This window comes from Macaca fascicularis, chromosome 11 (assembly GCF_037993035.2).
Source record: "Macaca fascicularis isolate 582-1 chromosome 11, T2T-MFA8v1.1".
NCBI classification, from domain to species: Eukaryota; Metazoa; Chordata; class Mammalia; order Primates; family Cercopithecidae; genus Macaca; species Macaca fascicularis.
In genome coordinates, this window is record NC_088385.1 from 18,464,588 (window position 1) to 18,488,111 (window position 23,524).

The window sequence follows — 23,524 nt, forward strand, 5'->3', positions numbered from 1 at the left end:
GTGATCTGCCCACCTCAGCCTCCCAAAGTGCTGGGATTACAGGGGTGAGCCACTCCAGCCAGTACTGGAGTTCTAACCAGTCATAAGAAGATTAAGAAAATCCAACTTACCTCCTGGTCCTTTCTTTTTACCTTTCTTATTTTTCTTCCTTTTAGAAAGTTCAGAAAATGCTTCTGCTGCTTTTTGGAGTTTCGTGATAAAAAATTCAATGTCATCCAAAATGTGGTTTAAGATTTGCTGAAATTAGAAATTATAGAATAAAATATAAAACAAAACGTTTACCTTAGCTGTACACTGTTAGTAAATAATAGAAAGGTTTTTTTTAGAAAAAGTAGCAGCCCACATGCCAATTTCAAGTTTATTACTAATTACAAGAATCAAACTAAATATACCTGTAGCCAACATCTGACATTTACATATTTCTTTAGCTTACTTTTGCTCTATTTTCAATGTCATCAAGGAAGCATTCACAATAACTACTCGGATTATTATTTTCAATTGCTCTATTTTTCCCAGGGTTCTCCCACACAGTTAGGAGGAAAATTCTAAACTACGTTTTGTTAGAAGAGCACTGCCATTTTTCCTTTACTGATAAATGTTCCAATAAAGCACTGACAATATTATTTCATGGAATTAAAGGTACATGGATTGTTGTGATAACCTAATAGCTAATCTATGATACTAAGCATTAATAAGAATTTCCACGTGACAAAATAGAATTAATAATGCACCATGCTATCAGAGACCACTGGAATGAATCTGATTATCTTACATACTATAGTCTTAGTTGCCTTTCTCCAATATGTGTGAAACTTGACATTCTTCTAATTTAAGACTAGAAATTGGGGTTAAATAAACTTTTCAGTATCACACGTAATAGTGTGATATAAAAATGGAATTCCAAATTTCAAATTCCTTTTAGTATTTGTTTCTCAATAAGCTAGTAACATGCGTACAGTATAAAAAGTAACTATATTAACAGCATATTCTGTATCTCATTTATAGAATGAGAATGCTATAATAAAGCATTTACAGCATTCTCATTCTGTAAATCACTAGAAGGAAATGAAAACAAATGTAGCATTATCTTTTACAAAAGCATTACGATTTACAAATCTATCCTTTAAAAATGCCACTTAACTTTTTTATTTATTCTAAAATACACTGTTAATAAATGCCAATAAGACATATTAAAAAGATATTTCAATTATGAATTACAAACTATAATAAAATAAAAACGGCACCATTCCTGACAGCTAATAATTCAGCCTAAGTTCCAACGTAAACTAGTTAATATGCTGATTCTTCTATCACAGCCCAAGTCTACTAACTAAATACCGGCATAAAGGCAAAAAATGGTTAAGGAAAAAACTAATTCAAAGGGCATAACCATCACTGGAAACAGAAAACATAGTTTCCATAAAACATCTTTATTTAAATAAGCTTCATTTACTTATGACGTTTTTTTTCCTCTTAAGAAAATAAAAGCCAATGATCTAAAGGCGACTCCTGTACTTACCACATCTCTGTCAATGCGGGCTGCCATCATCTCAGGCGTTTCTTCCTGCTCATGGTACTGCCTTGGTTTCTCAACTACAGAAAGGAGAATCATGTCTTTCAACCTTTTACTCACACAATACCAACATAGGCAATTAAAACATAAAAATTAGTTTAAAAGGAGGACCATTCGCAAAAGGGAACACCTCCACTGGATACACAAGTCAAAACTGTGCTCATCAGCCATGAAATGCATCCTTGTCTACACTAACAGGAGCAGCTGGGCAGAGCTTATGTATTGGTCCTCTCACCTTTATGATGTTTATTTAACTTGTAATATCCCCTCTATTCTCTCTCTTCCCTGAGTCAGCTACCTGTAGAACCAACCTTAACTTAGCATCGTTTAATTCCTACACAAGCCAGAAACATAAACCAGCAGTTAAGCTTTTACTTCTCAAAAGCTGGTCAACTTAGTTCTAATGCAACAGAGCTATAATTTTTATACATTCCAATACTGTGACTACAATAAAGCTTTGGGAGTTCTGACAGCAGAGTGCTTCTTAAAATTTAAGTGTAATTAAGCTTAAAACCCACAATATTGGGCTCATTAATTTGAAGCTACGAGCTTTAAAAGCAGACAGAAATTTTCACATTAAAAAATAAATGTCCATTCAAGATATTAAGGTTGCTCAGTTGGCTAGAGCATGATGTTACTCATGAAGTTATTATCATGAACTCCTTCCTGGTATGAGTCAGTTAATACTATCCCTAAACACAGAGAGTTGTTACAGATATTTCATGGAAGAATAAATTTTAAAATATATGGATGGAACAACAGAAATGTAACACCACAAACAGAAGTACAACTCACGATACATCATCATGACTCATGATGCTCAATACAGAGAACAGCAAAAAAATATTGGAAACTTTGTATTGCTATTCTTCCTATGCACTAACTTTACCTATAACTGGAACACTTGCCAACAAAAAAAAAAAGAAAGAAGAAATCACCATGTCTTATGAAACTTAATTAGCGGCTGTTAACTACTTTAAGATAATTAAAATTTCTATCTATGAAATCTTGCCAGTTAGCTACTATTTTACACATAGTTAGCTGCTACCTTGGCTGTAGTGGACTACCACAGAAAGCACTAAGTTGAGGTTGAAATAGCTATTAGGAACTCTACAGAGGTCCCCAAAAAATATCATTTGGAGGGCACAGTGACAGGGAGATATGGTATTTCTTGGGCTCTGTCAGGTCTGAAACACAACTAGGAACCCTGGTGCCACTGGCGCTATTCCACAGAGATCACCTTTGGAAGTCAGGGTTAGATATACCTCAGGGATTCAAAGGAGAAGCAGTTCAGCCGGAGTCAGCCAGAGCCTTCAGAGGAACCAGAAAGATACTCCTCTTGAGGGGCTTTACAACTAAAAACTGGACTGGATCCAGGCCAAACCTGAATAATAAGTCTTCTGTTTAGTCTAGTGGTAAATTTGAAGTTCTGAAAGCCTTATCTCACTTAGTTTAAGCAGATGACACTGCAGAAAATATTTCAGATAAAATTTAATGAGAGCTCAGAAAACCCTAGGGATAAATTCTCTCTTTGTTATAAATTATATTAGGTTCGGCAGGGCACAGTGGCACACGCCTGTAATTCCAGTACTTTTGGAGGCCGAGGCGGGAGGATCACGAGGTCAGGAGATCAAGACAATCTTGGCTAACACGGTGAAACCCCGTCTCTACTAAAAATACAAAAATTAGCCAGGTATGGTGCCATGCGCCTGTAATCCCAGCTACTTAGGAGGCTGAGGCAGGAGAATTGCTTGAACCCAGGAGGCAGAGGTTGCAGTGAGCTGAGATCGCACCACTGCACTCCAACCTGGGTGACAGAGTGAGACTCCATCTCAAAAAAAAAAAAAAAAAAAAAAAAAAAAATATATATATATATATATATGGTTCAACATATTATATATATAGTTCAACATATATATAATATTATACATAATATATTATATATACGTCATATAAGATGTATTATATATACATAAGATGTATTATATATACATTATATAATATATATAAGGTTCAGCATATATTTTTACAGGTTTATTCAGAATGTCTGTAAGCTTGTCTTATCCTTCCTCTACTTCAGAACCTCTTCATCAAAATAGTAACAACAAAAACACCATAAGTACACAAAAAGTATAGAATACAATAAATTACTGTATTTTAAACATTTTAAATACAAAGATCAATACAAATTTACATAATTTATGAAAACAGAAACTTGTAAAATTAAACTACATAGCTCTATTTTTTTTTAATGAATGCATCAGAGTTCTTTTTTTCATATATTCGGTAGCTCGGCTTACATTTAAACCTCTGAAAAAACCTTTAAGAATACAAGAAACCTAAACAAAATAGAAAACAATTCAGAAAGAAAATGAACTCAATTTGGCAAAATGAGAACCACAAATTACGCTTACTATTCTGCAGTCAGTTACTATCATAAACATTATTTACTTTCAGATTCACAGCAACCCATGAATTCTTATCCGCATTTTAGAGATGAGGCTGAAGTACAGAGAGAGAACTTCCCAAGACCACACAGGTAGACAGATCAGGTCTTGCTTCAGAGCCCAACTTTTACCCTGCACATCCAAAGAAGAGTCCGAGGTGCCTCATTTTTGGAAATGAGTTATATCGTTTAACTATAGTGCCAGATACCCTGTGTGAATCATACTTTACTGGTTAAAGAATAAGAAAGCTGGCCAGGCGCGGTGGCTCACGCCTGTAATCCCAGCACTTTGGGAGGCCGAGACGGGCGGATCACGAGGTCAGGAGATTGAGACCATCCTGGCTAACACGGTGAAACCCCGTCTCTACTAAAAATACAAAAAATTAGCCGGCCGTGGTGGCGGGTGCCTGTAGTCCCAGCTACTCGGGAGGCTGAGGCAGGAGAATAGCGTGAACCCAGGAGGCGAAGCTTGCAGTGAGCCAGTATCAGGCCACTAGCCTGGGAGACAGGGAGACTCTGTCTCAAAAAAAAAAAAAAAAAAAAAAAATTAGAAAGTTAAGAAGTCCTACTGGAGTAGAGGCAAAAGAATGAGGCTCTAGCGTTCATCAGATTCGAGCCTGCTGAATCACAATTTATTCGTCCTTAAAATGAAGAGACTAGACCAAACACATTTTAAGGCATTTTTTTAGTTATAAACATTTCAGATTCTAGTAAAATATTCTAACACATAAAAAGTAACACTAATAACACAGGTGAAACACAATGAGATCTCAGTTATTATTGATGAAGCAGCAGATAGCAGCTCTCATTTTTCCACAGCAGACTTACGGAACTGTTGTTATCTGTCTGAATGCTCAGACCCCTACACCATATTTCCATTCAAACATTTAGCTACAGGATCTAGCATTATAAATCATCCAAAATTACACACTGAGAAAAGATAGCCCACCAAAATGTCAGGTGACTTTTAGCACTAGAAGGCTATCCACTGAGTTGCTTTGGTTGTTTAGTAATCTAATGATGTCCTAACTTGTCTATTTTAATGAATATATTACTAATAAGACAGATACACATTAAATTAAAAAAATGACTTTAGAGAAACATAAGCTAAAACAGGGAGGTTTTTTTAAGCAAGTGGGAAATTATAATTCAGGAAGTTGTTTTTTAGGAAGTTGTTTGGCAATATGTGTCAAGAGTTTTTTAAAGGTTAATATTCTTAGCCCATAATTTCACTTCTAGAAATCTATCCTATAGAAATAACCAGAGATATGGTCAAAGATTTATAAACGAAGCTGTCCATCATTATTGATAAAAAATAAACTATGAAATAATATTTCAAAATTGAGAATGATTGAAAATGATACAATAATATAAACAATTATATATTCATCAAAAATCAACTTTTAAAAATGTTATATGGCAAAATATGCATCATATAATTCTAAAAATCAGTATTCAAAACTGCGTATACAACATGAACTTTATTGTTTAAGAAATAAGAAAAGACTAGAAAGTAAAATCAACTTGTCAACAGGATGATGAAAATTACAGATGAATTTATTTCCCTACGTATACAGGTCCAAGTTTTATGCATTCCAAATTTTTCAAATTTTACATAATGATTATTTGTAAAATAAAAATATATAAGGTTATATTTTTTAAAAAAACAGTAACGCTAAGTTCTATGTTATAATTGTTTTTAAACAGAATGCCAAGGTGAAATGATGCCACGCTCATAGGGCCCACTTGACAAGTACAGTACAGTCGTATGATGGATACCTTTTACCCTTCTCCACTGCCAGCAGCCAACCACTGTCCTGACAACCTTTCCATCAATATGACAAACTTGTCCACAAAGGGACTGTAGTTAAATAATAAAAATTGGAAATAATTTTAATTGCGGTCTTTAAAAAAACCTGTACATATTTTGTTGCCATCTTTTTAACTGTCAATCAAGTGAAACTTCCTCTCTTAGCATTAAAAAAAAAAAAAAAAAAAGACTCTAACCCTAACACCATGTTTATTAAATGGTGGGTCTGAACTCTTACAGATAATAATCTTAACAAAATTCAAGGCTTAACTTTCTTTCACCAAAGATTTGATTTTTTTTTTTTTGAAATGGAGTTTTGTTCTTGTTGTCCAGGCTGGCGTGAAATGGCGTGATCTCAGCTGACTGCAACCTCCGCCTCCCGGGTTCAAGCGATTCTCCTGTCTCAGCCATCCCAGTAGCTGGGGTTACAGGTGCCTGCCACCACGCTCACCAAATTTTTGTAGTTTTAGTACAGACAGGGTTTCATCATATTGGTCAGGCTGGTCTCGAACTCCTGACCTCAGGTGATCCGCCCGCCTCAGCCTCCCAAAGTGCTGGGATTACAGGCATGAGACACTGTGCCCAGCCAGATTTGATTTTTTTAAAAGTAACCTCAAGCTTCAGTTCTGAAATCAGCATCAGAATTTGAAAGCAAGACCTATGCCCCAACCCAAAGTAAGTGTTCAATAAGTATTAATTCTAGGAAGACTCACAGTCCCCTTGGTCGGCTGCCCACGCAGACCAGGCTGCCACTCGACTTCTAACATCCACCTGGGTGACGGTCCCAGGGGGCGCAGGGGCAGGAGCTCTGGGTGGGGGCGGTATACCAGGGTCTGCGTTGGAAATCATCCTTAGAAAGATGAAAACAAATAGAATTTTTACCATCTCTATTTCTATAACATATCAATTAACTCAACTTGTGGTACTAGTTATTAAAATTCAGAAACAACTATGTCAAGGGGCAATAAGGATTTCCTAAGCATTCCATATTATGCATATTTATGAATGCATATGAAATAAAATTAATAGTCAGCTGAAAACTAGGTTGATTTTCTTTCTGAGTCTCATGTGATTTGGAAGGGCCATGGAACAATTACAATCCTATTGTCTAGCTTGTATTTCCCTAAGATACCTTCTCTTCAAATGCCACTCATCTTTCATGACCCTGTGACTTCCAACCCAAGTGAAGCCATATCAGAGAAAGATCAAAAATATGGAGAGCAAAGGAGCAAACGCACTGACAAACTTGGGAGAACAAATGTGTTGAGACTACAGGTTATGATCTATACAATATAATAATATACTTCCATGGAAAATAATTCTTCTAACTCTTTGGGGGAAAAAAGCCTTAGAAACAAATCAATTCCACCCCTTGATTTCTTTTAATGTTTTTACCTCAGGGCATCAGGCCGCCTCTTCTGTTTCCCTCCTTTACTGTCACTGATTGCACTTTCAATATCTTCACTAATTAGGTTTGCCTGCAAGGAGATAAAAGTTACCTGTAAGTTGATAGATTTTTCCGAGTCTTGATATGTAGTTTAAAACAGGAAAAGGAATTGTTCCTTGTCTGAATCAGTAAGCATCTTGATGTAAAAATCTTTTTATAAAAATGTTGTGAAACATGACTCTTGTGGTTTTTATAATGGTGAACTATATAATGATAAGATTTTAAAAACTGAAGAAATGTTTAAAGATTATCTTAAAGGGAAACTATCCTTGAATAAAGGCAATGAAGGAGGCAAAGAATGGATATGCATATGCTAAAAATGAAACTGAGTAAAAATCTCTAATTGGGAAGAAATTAAGGGGTTAGAGATTCCCACACATAGAACAGACAGAGTTCCTTCCCTTTCTCATCCTCAAGATCCACTGGATACCTATTAACCCAGCAAAACATATCTTTGGGTTTAAGGCAAATCCACTACACCCATGAGATAAACTCCAATACTAGGTTGTACCCTTTTGGGTAACCACTTTATTTTGTCACTTCAGGTAAAAGCTAACTTTCTACAAACAATTAACTTTTCCAATACTTTTCCAATAAGAACATTCAGTTAGATATTTCTTGGGGATCAATGTGAGATTCACAGATAAGAAGTTTTTGTTTGGTTGCAAAGTTTGTTTGGAGCCAGTCATTATCACTCTATATTAGAATGTTGATGAGATGCACCATCTATGTTTGTGCCTCCTTGTTGTATGTAACATTTTCTCAAATATGTACGTTGTATTTCTTTTACAGTAAGCATCGATAATCATAAAATTTTGGAAATGATGGGATATTTAAAAGAGCATCTCATCAGTTCCTTCTAATTAATAAAACTGAGGAGTACTTGTATGAAAGGGCCTGGCCAAGGTCACATTGCTCGTTAAATGAGAGTGCCAATGCATCCCAGTCCAGTGTGACTTCCTAAGAGCATTAAGTTTCAATAAGACATTACAAACATCCTGTCAAAGGCTTTCTGTTACATAGGATACTAAAACTGAAGATGAAAAGACAGTTAATTAAAAATAATTATTTTTTTTTTTAAAAAACCCCAAACAAAAACTGAAGATGCCTAGGAATCATCAACTTCTTATACTGGGGCTATTATATTTCTAAGAAAAATTTTGCTGCAAAGGTGGGCAGGAGCATTGCATGAAGTCCTATAATAAAGAAACTTTAAAAATCCAAAACAATATTGCACAATGAGCCATATAAAAGAAACTGCATTTTTCATTGCGTTTATCCTTTTAACCAGCCAAGGGAAAAAGGTCTCATATGCAGAGTATGAAACCAATGAGTAAATGCATATGGTGCTGTGTGGTATGTGAGCTTTTGGAGTTAGGACAGAACTACATTCAGTAAACACATTTTGAATCCATTATCATTACCATTCCATATCAAATAAAGCAAACCCTTTGTTCCCAAACTTAAAATTCAGAAGCTTTACACCATGGCATAGTAACTTTTAGCTCCCGGGGGGCTTTTTAGAGCACACATACAAACATCAAATCTGAAATGTTTTTTAACTCAGGCCTCTGGTTTATATATGTTTGAATTAAATGTCACTATATTTTTAAAGCAAAATGTTCCCTTTAATATTTATTGAATATATCTAACCTTACAAAAATTATAATATACTATGACTTTCAAAAGGCACTATACAAAAATCTGATGAATATCACTTACACAAATTACTTAAATGCCAGTTCTTTTAGAAGAAGGTTTTTAGAAAGTCATCTGTGATGTAAATTGAAATTAGAAGAAAATTATGAAACACAGTTTACAGTCAATTTTACTTTATCTATCATCTTTAAATGTCAAAAAATACAGAAAAGATCAAGTGACTGTGCTAATCTCCTAAAAGTTCTTTATAAAATAAAATTACATGGATATTTTATAATATATCATCAAAATGTTAAATCACTGCTTTAGCAAAGTACCAATTAACACAAAATGATTTCTCTTTTAAAGAAAACAACTCAGGAAATAAACACATTCAAGGTTGAAGATAACTTCTAAGGTCCAATAAAGCATCACAAATTATAATCATTTGAAATTACACTGTACTTTGAAATAGAAACTTTCAGGACACATCCTGTTATTACTGGCTCATCTATTTTCACGTATCATTTGGGAATTACAAATCCTGAGCAACGATTCGAGTCACATAATTAAATGGTGAACTTTAAATCAATATCGTGGGAAATGTCTAAGTACTTCATTGCAGTAATCCACGCTATGTCATTAGTGCAGAATAAATTAGAATTACATGATTATTTACTGTCCACAAAGCATGATTTCTGAACAATCAATTTTTAATTATAAGTTTAAGGCATTTGATGTGAATTTAATATATTATCTATCCTTTAAAAAAAAAAAACAGAATGCCTCTTATTTTTAAGAGACAAAGTCTCACTCTGTTGCCCAGGCTGGAGTGCAGAGGGGCGATTATAGCTCCCTGTAATCTCCAACTCCTGGCTCAACAGATTTTCCTCTCTCAGCCACCTGAGTAACTGAGACTACAAGTATGTACAACCACACCTGGCTAATTTTTTAAACCTTTTCAGTAGAGACTGGTCTTGCCATGTTGTCCAGGCTGGGCTTGAACTCTTGGCCTCAAGCCATCTTACAGCCTCGGCCTCCCAAAGCACTGGGATTACAAGTATGAGCTACTCTGCCTGCCCCTGATTTTATTAACATCACCCTAATTTCTTTATTTACTTGCCATGGAAATCCTAAGGAAGATACTAAGGTATTTGTTTTCCTTACAAGATCCTCAGAAACTAAAAATCTAGTACCTAATATGAGATATATTATCAAAATAGGTAATTCAAAAGCTGCCAGAACGTCTGCTTAAAGAGGAAACAAAAATTTCACCATTCTCTTACCTTAACCTCATCACACTGGAAAAGATGAAGATCTGGCTTGTTCTGGGTTGGCTCTTTGCACACCAGGGCAAGCACTGAATCATAGCTGCATGAATGCATCACAGCTTGGCAGTGCTGGATTGTGTTTAAAGGAAAATTCTCCAGTTCATTCTATAAATAAAGTAAACATTTTATTTTTCAAACTTCCACCCATTTTCAAACAATCTGAAATGACTGTAAACATTAATATTAGTGGCATTTTCTTGAAAATAAAATAGTATAAATTTTACACACTTGCCTTTGATTCTAAATCAATCAGGCTCACAGCTCTGTCATCCACTTGAAGAATCATATCTTGAGTCCACACTTTGCCCTTGGCATCAAGCAATTTCAACTTCCTTATTCCATCATCAACAGTGATCATAGCATCTTTCCGATCCAGGATAAATGTAGTCAAGTGCTTACGATTGGCAAAAAGGAAAAGGATTTATAACAGATACAAATACATACAACCTCTTACATTTCCAATACATTTTCCAAAAGAAAATCAAATTAACCTGAGGTCAGCTAGCAGAGAACGACAAACATAAAGTGCTCTTAAAACTTCATGACTATTTTAACGAGAGAATAAAGCCAAGCAGGGATTTTTGGGGTTTTTTTGAATAGAAGAAATGGTGTTTTGACTCATAAGATACCTAAATCTCTTTCATACTGAGCCATGTTGAACTACATAAACATGATATTAAAACAACTTCTTAACAGCTTAAATAATATTCTCTTTAAGTATACTTTTCCCTATTTTATACTCTATTATGGTTATTTAAATGCTGAACCTAGCAGCATTTAAACAGCAGGCTATCTGTATGGGAGCTTTAAAACTATGGACACTGATTGTAGCAACAGCACAATTCTAGCCTACAGGAGCTGTCAAACTATTCAATCCACTAAAACCACTTACTGAAACAAAACTGTTTAAATTTGATTAAGCATGCTTGAGATAGGTAGAAAACTGGAAATAAGAGCAATTTAAAAATTACTTCTCTGCTTAAATATTTTCTATTATAAGCAGAGGTCATCTAGATAAATTCCAACCAAGAGCAAATATCTTAAAAGAGAGCCAAAACTTAAAAATAACCCTTATTTAACTAGAACTAGTAATAACTTTAGTTAAACTAAAAACTAAACTGCTCACTGAAACTGTCAAAGGCTTAATTTCGAGAAGATTCTACAGTACAAAGTAGAAGCCATTATCCTTTTTTAAATGAAATAAGACTGGCAATGATAAATGAGTAGTAGTTATGATTTTAAATCATTCTTTATGAAAATAGACCACAGACTAACAAGATATTTTACATGTAACATCTGTTTTAAAAAACCTAAACAAAAAGGTCAGTGCAACTTAAAATACATCATAAGAATGAAATAAAACCGAATTCTGATTTAACTTCCAACGTTTATGTTCCTCAAGTGTCACTCTAAATACTAGCAAATGCCAAAGCATCTTACTTCAACACGGTATTGAGATATATCTGACACACTGCTGACACTGTCCCGTGCATAATTCTTCCTTTGTTCTGAAAGAGAAATTGAAAAAGCCATGATTTGTCGCCTAATAAGCTGAAGTTCATATATTGGTATCATGTGGCTATCTCTAAAACTAGTCTATCTCACGTATAAATACAGTAGCTGACAAGTTGCCATTGTGTGGTATATCTGAAAACACTCATTATTCGCAGTAAATCTAAAAACCACAAGAACGTCTAAATAATAGGCAAGAACAATTTGATCCACTATATGTTTTTAGAATTCCAAAGGTTAACAAGATTATAAATACTATAAGAAAAAAAGTTATTTCCTCTAAAGGTTTTTTTTATCAGTCAGGGACCTACTGTTTTGACAAATCAATTACAACTGGCTTACAAATTTCATCTGTTACTGCACTGATAGCAAAATATAATTGCAAATATTGTCATAGATACTGTATTATATGAGTTAGACTACATTATTAAAATCATAGACACTACAAGGAACAACTTCTTTTGCAGTATCCAAACTGGGATAGTGTTAGAGGAGATTTAAAGCATGATTCAATCACATGGCTTGCCATTAAATATTAACAGTTTTCACACATCTACAGAACACACAAGTGTGATACTTAGAATCATAAATATAAGTTGATAGGAAAAATGAGAAAGTCAGGTAGAAAGTTATTGCACCAAACTACTTAAAAAGTAAAAAGAAACCTTTAATTTTCTTTTCTGAAATGCTGCAAAACCAAAAACTAACATTAAAATATAAAAAGTAAGTTGGTAATATTTGGCATTTGTTACTGTCTTTTTAAAATTTGTATTATTTTTTAAAATATGGAACACTTCATGAATTTGCATGCCATCCCTGCACAGAGGCCACGCTAATCTCTGTATCATTCCAATTTTAGTATATGTGCTGCCAAAGTGAGCACTATTTGTTGCTTTCTAATCAAGCAACTTGCTTATTTGTAAATTCAGAGTTGCCCTGTTTCTTCTAAACAGAATGCTATGATGAAAAACAACTTTGAGAGGGAACTGTCAGATTTGTTCTCCCAGCTTCAGCTGTGTCACTAAGTAGGAAACTAAATTTGGGCAAGACACTTAATACCCTGGGCCTCAGCACCCTTACTGTAAAATAAAAGGGTTAAACAAGGTCAAACCTACAGGCCTTTAGGGATTTAACATTCTGACATATAGATATGCCTTAGCTTCCCCAACAACCTGTTTTCTTTGTAAATGTAAACCTATTTATTTTAGTTAATATAGTTATTCTATAACAGATTAGTTGTTTGGAAAGTTCTGCTGAATATAAAAGCTGAGCAAGTACAAAAATATAAAGTGCATAATGTACATATGCAGACTCAGAACGTTAACACAGAATTTTAAGAAAACTTAATAAATTTTCATTTTACAACACATATGAAAGTAACTTTTCATTTATATTTACTTGTACAATTTAGATTAAAATCTCCATATCCTTGTATCAATATTACTGATACTCCAATACATTCCATTTTTGCTTTTGCAGCATTAAAATTACTTAATAAAAACAGAAGCACTACAAAATTCACTCTCTGCTACCTTTCTTTTTTTGTTTGGATGATGACCTGAGGAAGTATGATCCATCTGGTCCTACCAAAATAATGGCATCAAAATGAAAGATCTGGTTTCACCTAAAATTTTCTCTCCCAATATAACAAAACATAAACCTTCACTTACATGACTGTATTCTATATATTTTTAAAAAGTGAACGACCATGATTTTTCTGATTAGCTGTTGCGGATTAATCAGTGTGAGATATTAACGCATGGATAATTATCCTTGCGACAGCCGTTACGACTCTTGTAATACAATATATAATTCAGGAATATATTTCACAAAACCACATCTAGAAACAATCACTATTTCAGAGTCCATGACAGATTCACAGCAGGAGCATTCTGCTTGCTTTGATCTGACCTTAGGACAGTAAAAGAAATGGCAGTGGTTGCCGTGACACCCAGTCATGATATGGGAACTCCTGGATGTTCAAATGCTTGTCTTTTGGGTAATTTATTGGCAAATACAACAGCTGAAGATCTGAAACACTGTGTTTCTATTTAGATATTCTCATTTTGAAGTATTAAGAATTTATCCCTGACCTCCCGATTTCTAGCATATAGTTTCCCAATCCCACAGAAATATAATTTACAGAAATGAAAAGAAAAACTATCTGATAGCATTTTTAAACAGTGTGACATTAACTGATCACTCTGATTGCCTAGAAGATATGATGTCATTTCTAATATTCCAAATTAAGAACCTGCTTTAGGAATTCCTAAGCTGCTTTCTCTCCTATGTTGTACACTAAATAAGTTGTATAAGAAACTACCTTTTAAAGATCCTAAAAATGTATAAATGCCATAAAATGGATTTATAAATAAATTAGTAGTTCCAGTGATTTTTAAGTCAATCCATAAATAAAGGTTAATATTAACATTTTAATAGGCAATTTTGAAAGACATTTCCTAAAAGGCAATTATAATACATTTCTTTTTTATGAGAATCATATATATTCACAAGAACTGGTATAAATAGTAATTAGGCTCCTAAGCTAGAAATCTCACCAAAGCCTTAAAACAGTATAAAAAGCCTAACCAAAATCTCTCGACACTACTCAAGATGAATCCTCTAATGAAATTCACCACTGTTGCTAACAGTGGTTCTCATCCTTGGCTGCATGTTAGAATGAACTTGATAAAACAGTGTGCAACTCATCTACTATATACTATCTCTTTAAGCAGAACATTTTCCTTTCCAAATTAAGAATGTAAATATGGTCAAATAGTATATTAAATAATAAATACATGAATACATGAATAAATATGGCAGTAGGGTTTTAGCTTTCTAGTAGTACAAGCTGCTCAACTCCCAACATAAGACTAAGTCTATTTCCCCTCCTATTCTGGCCCCTGCCTCTCTTTCTCTCTCAGAATCAATTAGAGGTAGGATGAAACTTACTTGCCTATAGAACCACTGGTTGTGTTTCACTATTTTGCCTATTAGCTTTTATGTTATGGTCCAGAATGTACAACTCCAAACAGACAGAATTGCATGAATTCAGTAACCAGTGATGAAAAATCTTTACATACAATTTTATTATACACTATTGCAAAAACTGATATTCAACTCCCAGATCAGAAATACTAAATTTAGGTTTCATTTAATTTGTTAATTAGTTGAACTACAAGTATAAAAAGCATCCAGGTCTTGGTATTTATACTTAATTCCCCTTTACCTGCATTGCTGTTTACGCATAATATAACATTTGAAACGGCTAATATTCAGAGATACAGCTAATATTTAGAATTTTTGTTCTCTTTCTCTGAAAAAAAAAATGTTCCTTAGAGAGTAAGGATTTGGCCACTAGCAAGAAAAAAGTAACATAAAAGCAGCTGCTGAGTACTCCTCTCTCTAAATAAAACAATGGGCTAGAACTCATATTACTTTACACTTAACGAAAACTTTCAACCACAGTAAAGGAGAATTCCTTTCCCAGTATCTTAGTGTCTAAATATATTTATTCCGTAGAGGAGAAGTGCTTAATGGGAATCAGTGGTGAGCACTGAGTGATAATTACAAGCTCTCAATATCAGGCAACTACAATCACAGTTTGACAAATGAGTATCTGAACCAAGATACCATTATGAAGAATAAACAAAATCATTTCTTTAAAACTACATTATTTAAGAAGTAATTTTATTGACCTGTTCAACAAATTATTAAAATGGCTTATTCCATGAGGTAAAAAAGGAGTTTTAAAATTTTCAGCTAAGTTGGGAAAACTGCCAAACTGTCTTTTTGAGTCAATTGCTCTGCCACATTCTATCAAGCTGAATTTTTGACTCAAACATTTAGCTCAATTTCCTAATACTATTTAATGAATTAGAAGCCATTTACATCTTAAGAATTTTAAAAAAAAATTTTGTTCTGTTAAAAAAAAAAAAGATTTCAATGTTTTCTCTAAGTAAAATACATACTGTAAATAATAAGGATGGGCAAAAGAGAAACAGATATTCACTCTTAAGTGCTACTTGAATGTGTAAGAAGTTGCTTGGGCTTTAATTATAACAATTAAACAGAGAGACTAGCTCCAGACCAAGATCAGGAGATAGAGAGACACACGAAGAGAAAGAAAGCTAGGTATGAAAAGGACAACATATGGAATGGATATGTGTTAAGAAAAATTCAGGAACACTGCTACAAGACAGTTGAATCAAGCACTGTGTAGAACTAAAGTTTATAGTAAACCCAATTATACAGAAATTCACCATGCAGTTTATAGGTTACTTATACTCAATTCTTACCAACACCTCCTTGAGAAGAAAAAACAAAGATGGAAAAACACAAATATATTTTCCTACTTGTTAACATCACAAAGCAATTTAAACTTAAGGTTAAAATAAGACTTAAGGCCAGGCGTGGTGGCTCACACCTGTAATCCCAGTACTTGGGAGGCCCAGGTAGGCAGATCACTTGAGGTCAGGAGTTCAAGACCAGCCTGGCCAACACGGCGAAAGGCTGTCTCTACTAAAAATACCAAAATTAGCCAGGTGTGGTGGCACATGCCTACAATTTCAGCTACTCAGGAGGCTGAGGCAGGAGAATTACTTGAACTAGGATGTGGAGATTGCAGTCAGCTGAAATTGTGCCACAGCACTCCAGCCTGGGTGACAGAGCGAGACCCTATCTCAAAAAATAAAAATAAAAATAAAATGAGACTTAAAAGAGTACCTTTCTATCATACTGACCCAATATTATGTGTCCTCCCAATAATAAAATCTCAAAGTTAACTGTAGGTGTTGGTAATGACAACAAAATATCGCTAATTGGTAATTCAATGAAATGAGTTTTCTAGAGACAAAATGACTTTAAGCAGTTGGTAATTCATGAAATGATCACATTCCAAATTAAGCAATATCTAATTTAAAGAGAAGTTACCGTTCTAGAAAGTCCAGCTATTTAGAACATAGCATAATACCCACACTTAAATAAATGAAGTCCTCTGAGTGTTTGTTAGAGATGTCACCATGTCTATACATTAACACGTGCATATTTTAACATACAGACTGTAGTGGAAAAGACTCTCCCAGCTGGGCGCGGTGGCTCACGCCTGTAATCCCAGCACTTCGGGAGACGGAGGCAGGCGGATCACGAGGTCAGGAGATTGAGACCATCCTAGCTAACACGGTGAAACCCAGTCTCTACTAAAAATACAAAAAAATTAGCCAGGCATGGTGGAGGGCACCTGTAGTCCCAGCTACTCAGGAGGCTGAGGCAGGAGAATGGCGTGAACCCAGAAAGCGGAGATTGCAGTGAGCCAAGATCGCGTCACTGCACTCCAGCCTGGGCGACAGAGCAAGACTCCGTCTCAAAAAAAAAAAAAAAAGACTCTCAAGTCCCCACTTAGAACCTATTTACTAAGAACATTTTTTATGTAGTTTCCCAGCCCATAGATATCAGAAGCCACGCTAGAAGCTCACAGGTTATAACAACATGGAAAAGGGACAGGCTTGAGACCCAGACACATGGAAAAAGCAGCCCTAAATATTCAAAAGGGAGATGAATCCAAATGATTTGGTGTGAAGGTAAGGAATGCAGCCCCTGAGTTTCACAGTGCATAAGCTAATGTGCACACACATGATCCTTTGTCACTAAGAAGATCATGTACCAGGAAGATCTGGCACCAACCGCTGTCAGACCCAAGGGAAGGGAATATTTAATATACTTTCCAGGTATTTCCCTTAAGAACAATTTTAAATTTTAGTGCTTAAAGGCTTTGACAGACAGCCTAGCTGGAAAAAAATTATAAAATTTCCAGTATTCTGATAACAGTAGCTAAATAAAATGTTACTGTTATGAGATAACTGGAGGAGAGAGAAATTAACATTTATCTTCCTAAGGAAGTGTTATGGTGTCAGGGATGATAATGATGCAGAGTCTTTCATATGCTGGCTCAAAAATTTCTTGTGTGATAATTTAAAAATGTCAAAATCGAGTTATTAAAATTGCTACATATTTTCACTATTTTCCTTGAGTAAATTAATATGTTCTCAAATAAGCAAATTTATTGTCATATACAAGCATAGTTCACAATACATTTATACCACTTGTAAAAAATATTTCTAGAACATTATAGGGAGTGAATATGGAATATAAGTTTTAAAATATATAATGAAAGTCACCTCTTGATTCTGTCAAAATATCACTATAATGAATTGTCTAACATTTGGAGGTAATATCAAAATATTAAATTTGAGAATCTTGATGAATCTGAGGACCCGGGACAGAAAGTGACTCTCCAGTACCACTCCCCATTTCCATGATGGCGTCATTACTTCTGTTTTCTCATATAAACTTACCACAGTTATTATCGTTTTTATTTTATACATGAGGAAACTGGGGTCAATCATTTGTGCAAAACAGCAGCCATTTGGTAGCAGTACCATGATTCAGATCCTCTGGCCTCCAAAACCCCTGCTGCCTTTCTGAGCACATTCAGTGGAAGCAATCCGGGTGGCCCGTTATGGTGTCAGACCTGAAAAGTGTTCTCATGAAAAACTCTACATGAAACTTCAGATAGAGTAGCTAGACTGTGGTCAGTGCGTAAAAAACAGTGTGAACATTCATGTTCCAGTGCACAAGACAGTATCCTCCTATTACAAAGATGTTCATGAAGGCAAATTAATTCTTGGAAGATGATTTCAACTCATTTAAAATTGTAAAAGGATAAATTTTACATAAGATGCATAAACTGTGAGAAAACAAACTATATCACAAATCTCTTTACTAAATTTCCAGTTAAGAAGAGACACTGCCAGCACACACTGTTTAAGTTGCAGATGTGGTTTCCTTCCTCTTTTTGTAATACCCACCACTGTATCTCAACACACCACACAAAACACACAAATAGTGCCTTCCCTCTGAGAGTTCTCAGAAAATGCCTGTGGAATGAATGGACAGATGGATGAATGACAAGGGAGAAATATGTTCATGTTTTGAAGACACATATAATCTCTTCTGGGTGACAAAGGATTGTGTGTGTGCACATTAGCTTATGTGCTGTGAAACTCGGGGGCTGCATTCCTTACCTTTACACTAAATCATTCAGATTCATCTCCCTTCTGAATATTTAGGGCTGCCTTTTCCATGTGGCCGGGTCTCAAGCCTGTCTCTTTTTCATGTTGTTATAATATGCGTACTTCTAGCATGTGACAATAGACGCTATATATAAGTTAAAACTATGCAGACTGGGATGCTAAACATTCCCAAAGCTACCTAAAAAAAACTTCAACTAGAATCTGTTTATTGCAAAGCTATCTTCAAAACATGAACATATTTCTCCCTTGTCACTCATCCATCTGTCCATTCATTCCATAGGCTTTTTCTGAGAACTCTCAGAGGGAAGGTACTATGTGTATGTCTTTGAGCAGTGTGTTGAGAGACAGTGGTGGGTATTAGAAACAAAGAGGAAAGAAACCACATCTGCAACTTAAAGCCGTCTTACTTCTAAGCCTAATCCATTGCTAAGACTTATTTCCTCCCTATAAATGCTTCTTGGATTTGCCCCTTTCTTTTTTTTTTTTTTTTTGAGACGGAGTCTCGCTCTGCCGCCCAGGCTGGAGTGCAGTGGCCAGCTCTCGGCTCACTGCAAGCTCCGCCTCCCGGGTTCACGCCATTCTCCTGCCTCAGCCTCCCGAGTAGCTGGGACTACAGGCGCCCGCCACCTCGCCCGGCTAGTTTTTTGTATTTTTTAGTAGAGACGGGGTTTCACCGTGTCAGCCAGGATGGTCTCGATCTCCTGACCGCGTGATCCGCCCGTCTCGGCCTCCCAAAGTGCTGGGATTACAGGCTTGAGCCACCGCGCCTGGCCGGATTTGCCCCAGAAATGAAAATGAACAGTCACTGTTCATTTTCAGTATAGTCTACAAAATTGTTACATTGTAATCAAGTTCTAAGTTATGTGACTTTGACAATCATCTAACTTGCAAAGGAGGCCTCACTTTGCTTTATATGTAAAAGGAGGGAAATAAAATTTACTGCTTAAAAGCTAATGATTTTCCAGGCTGGTCTCGAACTCCTGACCTCAAGTAATCCACCCACCCTGGCCTCCCAAAGTGCTGGGATCACAGGCGTGAGCAACCCCGTCTCTACTAGAAATACAAACATTAACCAGATGTGGTGGCACGGGTCTATAGTCCCTGCTACTCTGGATGCTGAGGCAAGAGAATTGCTTGAACCCAGGAGGCAGAGGTTGCAGTGAGCCGATATCATGCCAATGCACTCCAGCCTGGGCAACAAAGCGAGACTCTGTCTCCAAAAAAAATAAAATAAAATAAAATAAAAGTAAGAGTTTTCAATCCTTGGATCTAAGATTTTATACAGTTGCTTCTAATACAATATAAACATTAAAATTTACAGGTGAGTTCTATATTCTATTCTTATTTCTTTCTTAGCTCTCTGAAATTAGATTTTAGATCTGTGGTATTTGTGAGAGGATTAATACTCTTTCTCCTTATTAAAATCTTTAGGCTATTATTAGGTGTCTAATTTGCCATATTACTTATATCTCTGATTCACTTATTTCCATGCATAGTCATCAAATTCATCCTCGATATTACTACCAGAGTGAGCCAGAGCAACTCAGACCTATTACTATCCTGATTAAAACACATCAAAGGCTGCTCATTCATTGTAAACAATGCCTAAATTCCTTAGTATAATTCTTCCCAATGTGGTCTATGTTCACTTTTTCAATCTTATTTCCCAATGCACCACCATGCACTCTCCAGTTAACACCAAATTGCTTGCATCTCATTAATTCATTACACTCATTCTGCAAGTATTTCTGAGCATAAATTATATATTAGCCACTATGCCAATAAGCACAGGGAATCCTGAAGTGAACAAGACAAATATGGGCCACCTTCACAGCCTTGACAGTCCCGCTTAGAAGGGTTTCATACTGTCTGTAGCATCCTCTGGCCCCTGAAATGCCGAAGAACACAATATAACTTTCACAGCTCAGCTCAAGGCTCAATTCCCCCATTAAATCCTTTCTGACCAACCCTCACCATTGCACCTCATACACACTACCATCTAAGCACATTTAGCCCTTTATTATAACAATGTGTTTACTAGTCTATTGCACCAAAATGGCACACAGGCAACAGCCATCACTTAGTCATCTTTGAAATGAATGAAAGTACACAGAAATAAAGACTATGAAGATCATGGCATAACATACTTAATAAACACTGTACTTAATAAATATCTGTCTTCAAATGAAAGGCTGAAAGAATATATTTTATTCTTATCAAAAAAATCTTTTTCCTGTTATCTTCAAGTTATTCTCCAGACTATAAGTCCCTTAAAGTCAGGGGTCATATATTTTTGGTCCTGTTCTGTACACATATTAATGACAAAATATTTATTGAATACATTCTCTAGATCTACAATTCATAGCTATTAGACCACGGTAAGAATGTCACAATACTTAATAAACTGAAACCAACAATAATCAGATTAATAAGGCTATAAAAAGTATAGGCATGTATGGTATTAAATCCATTTTATGAAGGTCTGATTTCAGTGATAATGCCAATTCACTAAAACTATAGGTAGAAAAACAATCACAAAACCTTAGAATTGTTTATTCTTACAACAGCCAAGAAGCTGTAGATCTAGATAATGTAAAAAAGAATTCCACAATTTAGAAAATGCTGTTGGTTCCTATAGTACATAATAACAATAATATCAACAATAATAATAGCAAACACATACAGCATTTTCTGCTTGCCAAGAACAGTTCTAAGTATTTTGCATGTACTAACTTATTTAACGCTCATTTCAACCCTATGAGATACCCTCATTACACAGATAAGCAAAATTAGGCACATACAGGTAAATTAATTTCCCGAGATCATTCAGATAATAAATAACTGAATTTGAACCTAGGAAGTCTGGTTCCAGAGTCTTTGCTATTAACCTGAGTATTATTCTCATTCTTTATTGTTAGTGGCCATCCAGACCCTATACAAATACATGCCATCCTAAACATATGTGGTAAATTTCAGGAGTCCTCGACTTTTTGTTACTTATGACTTCCATTTTATATCTGAAGTGTAAAAACATAGTATGTATATGTGAGACAATCCAGAGAGGTCGCTGAGAGTAAGATCAGGGAAAAAGCGTAATTATTTTGCAGTGCATAAAGAAATTATATAACAGCTATTAGACATACTGTAATAATACCCCCCAAAATTCAAGAGCTACGAGGAAAAAGTTCTGTCACCTGTCAGCCCACCACCAACTAGATCAGTCATAAAGATCAACAAACATTATTACAAGTAGTAAACGGGAAAAGCCACCTAGGGCATTGGTGCCATGCATAGGACTTCTGAAAGCACTGCAATACATTTCATCTGTAGTTCCAAAATGTATAACAGAAAGCAGAGTTCATAGCTTTGGTAGTTTTTATAAAAACTCTTCTTTAAAATAATCCTTATTTAGCTGTCACCACCTCATTCCAAACAATATTAAGTGTGTGGGTTCAAACCATGAGTTTGAAAATGTAATTTGTAAAAAGTGGTTAGAAACAGAATTATACCCTATCAAATAAACCTACCATAAAGGGCCTTCGCACTTGTTTTTGAACCATGTTCTCTGTCCATCTGGGAAAAGGTAGGTGATGATCCGTAGCCACTGTAATAATTAAAAAAAAAAAAAGGTCATTGTGTTGGGTTCAAGTCCAATATAAGTAATAGAAGCTCAACTAGAAAACAAAAATTCCAATGCACTATAATCACCATGTGTTTAAAAGAACATACTGATGGCCGGGTACGCTCACGCCTGTAATCCCAGCACTTTGGGAGGCCGAAGTGGGCAGATCACCCGAGGTCAGGAGTTCGTGACCAACCTGACCAACATGGAGAAGCCCGGACTCTACTGAAAATACAAAATTAGCTGGGAGTGGTGGCACATGCCTGTAGTTCCAGCTACTTGGGAGGCTGAAGCAGAAGAATCGCTTGAACCCAGGAGGTGGAAGTTGCAGTGAGCCGAGATGGTACCACTGCACTCCAGCCTGCGACAGAGCAAGACTCTGTCTCAAAAACAAAAAAAGAAAAAAAATTAGCTAGGCATGGTGGCAGGCACCTGTAATCCCAGCTATGCAGGAGGCTATCTAACCTCTTGTTACTAATATGCTATGTGAAATAAATAGTGCTTTATTTGAATTTTATTCATCTTTTCAGTAAACATTTTTTAAGACCCCAAACCTAGAAGAATGAGGAGTATGAGAGGGGGAAAGAGGGTGCTGTCAATAAAACAAGTACATAAAATAATTATAATAGAATGTGATATCTAGGTAAAACTAATAGATATGACATGTAAAATCAAAGAAGGGCTAACTCTTTATCAACATATCTAAGAAAACTTTACTACCGTATTGATACAAGCAGAATCTAAATGAATGGAAAGAAGCTCTATAAACAGGCAGAGAATCAAGTGAGGAAAAGGTATGTGGAACTGACTCAAGAAATAGCACAGTGTCTGTGGAAAGATGCCATTAATGTAACATTTCCAGAATAGGCAAAAGCCATGGCAAATTGAGGGCTTTCAGTATCATGATTCAGAATTACATTTTATTATATTCTCTCGAAATAGTAAATATTACCTGTTATGAAAAAATGATGAGTAAAATATATATCACAATGGCCGATGTCAAACAGTAACATTAATTGTAATATATAAGATTAAGTCAGGGTTATGATTTCAA

General features: G+C 35.3%; 1 protein-coding gene and 1 non-coding gene across 12 annotated transcripts in view; both read right to left on the reverse strand.

The window, feature by feature from the left end:
* EPS8 (EGFR pathway substrate 8, signaling adaptor) overlaps positions 1 to 23,524 on the reverse strand; it is a 169,480-nt gene that overhangs the window by 39,980 nt on the left and 105,976 nt on the right. For all 11 annotated transcript variants that reach the window (XM_005570246.5, XM_065523802.2, XM_074006326.1 and 8 more), the window contains exons 3-10: positions 22,376 to 22,452; positions 11,686 to 11,753; positions 10,478 to 10,639; positions 10,201 to 10,350; positions 7,225 to 7,307; positions 6,543 to 6,679; positions 1,520 to 1,593; positions 111 to 237 (exon numbers count right to left, since the gene is read on the reverse strand). In XM_005570246.5, coding sequence (XP_005570303.3) covers positions 111 to 237; positions 1,520 to 1,593; positions 6,543 to 6,679; positions 7,225 to 7,307; positions 10,201 to 10,350; positions 10,478 to 10,639; positions 11,686 to 11,753; positions 22,376 to 22,452 — 878 coding nt within the window. The remainder of the gene's footprint in view (positions 1 to 110; positions 238 to 1,519; positions 1,594 to 6,542; positions 6,680 to 7,224; positions 7,308 to 10,200; positions 10,351 to 10,477; positions 10,640 to 11,685; positions 11,754 to 22,375; positions 22,453 to 23,524) is intronic.
* On the reverse strand, positions 12,537 to 12,640 carry LOC123567724 (U6 spliceosomal RNA). Its single transcript, XR_006690831.1, has one exon. It is a non-coding gene; the product is annotated as a U6 spliceosomal RNA (small nuclear RNA).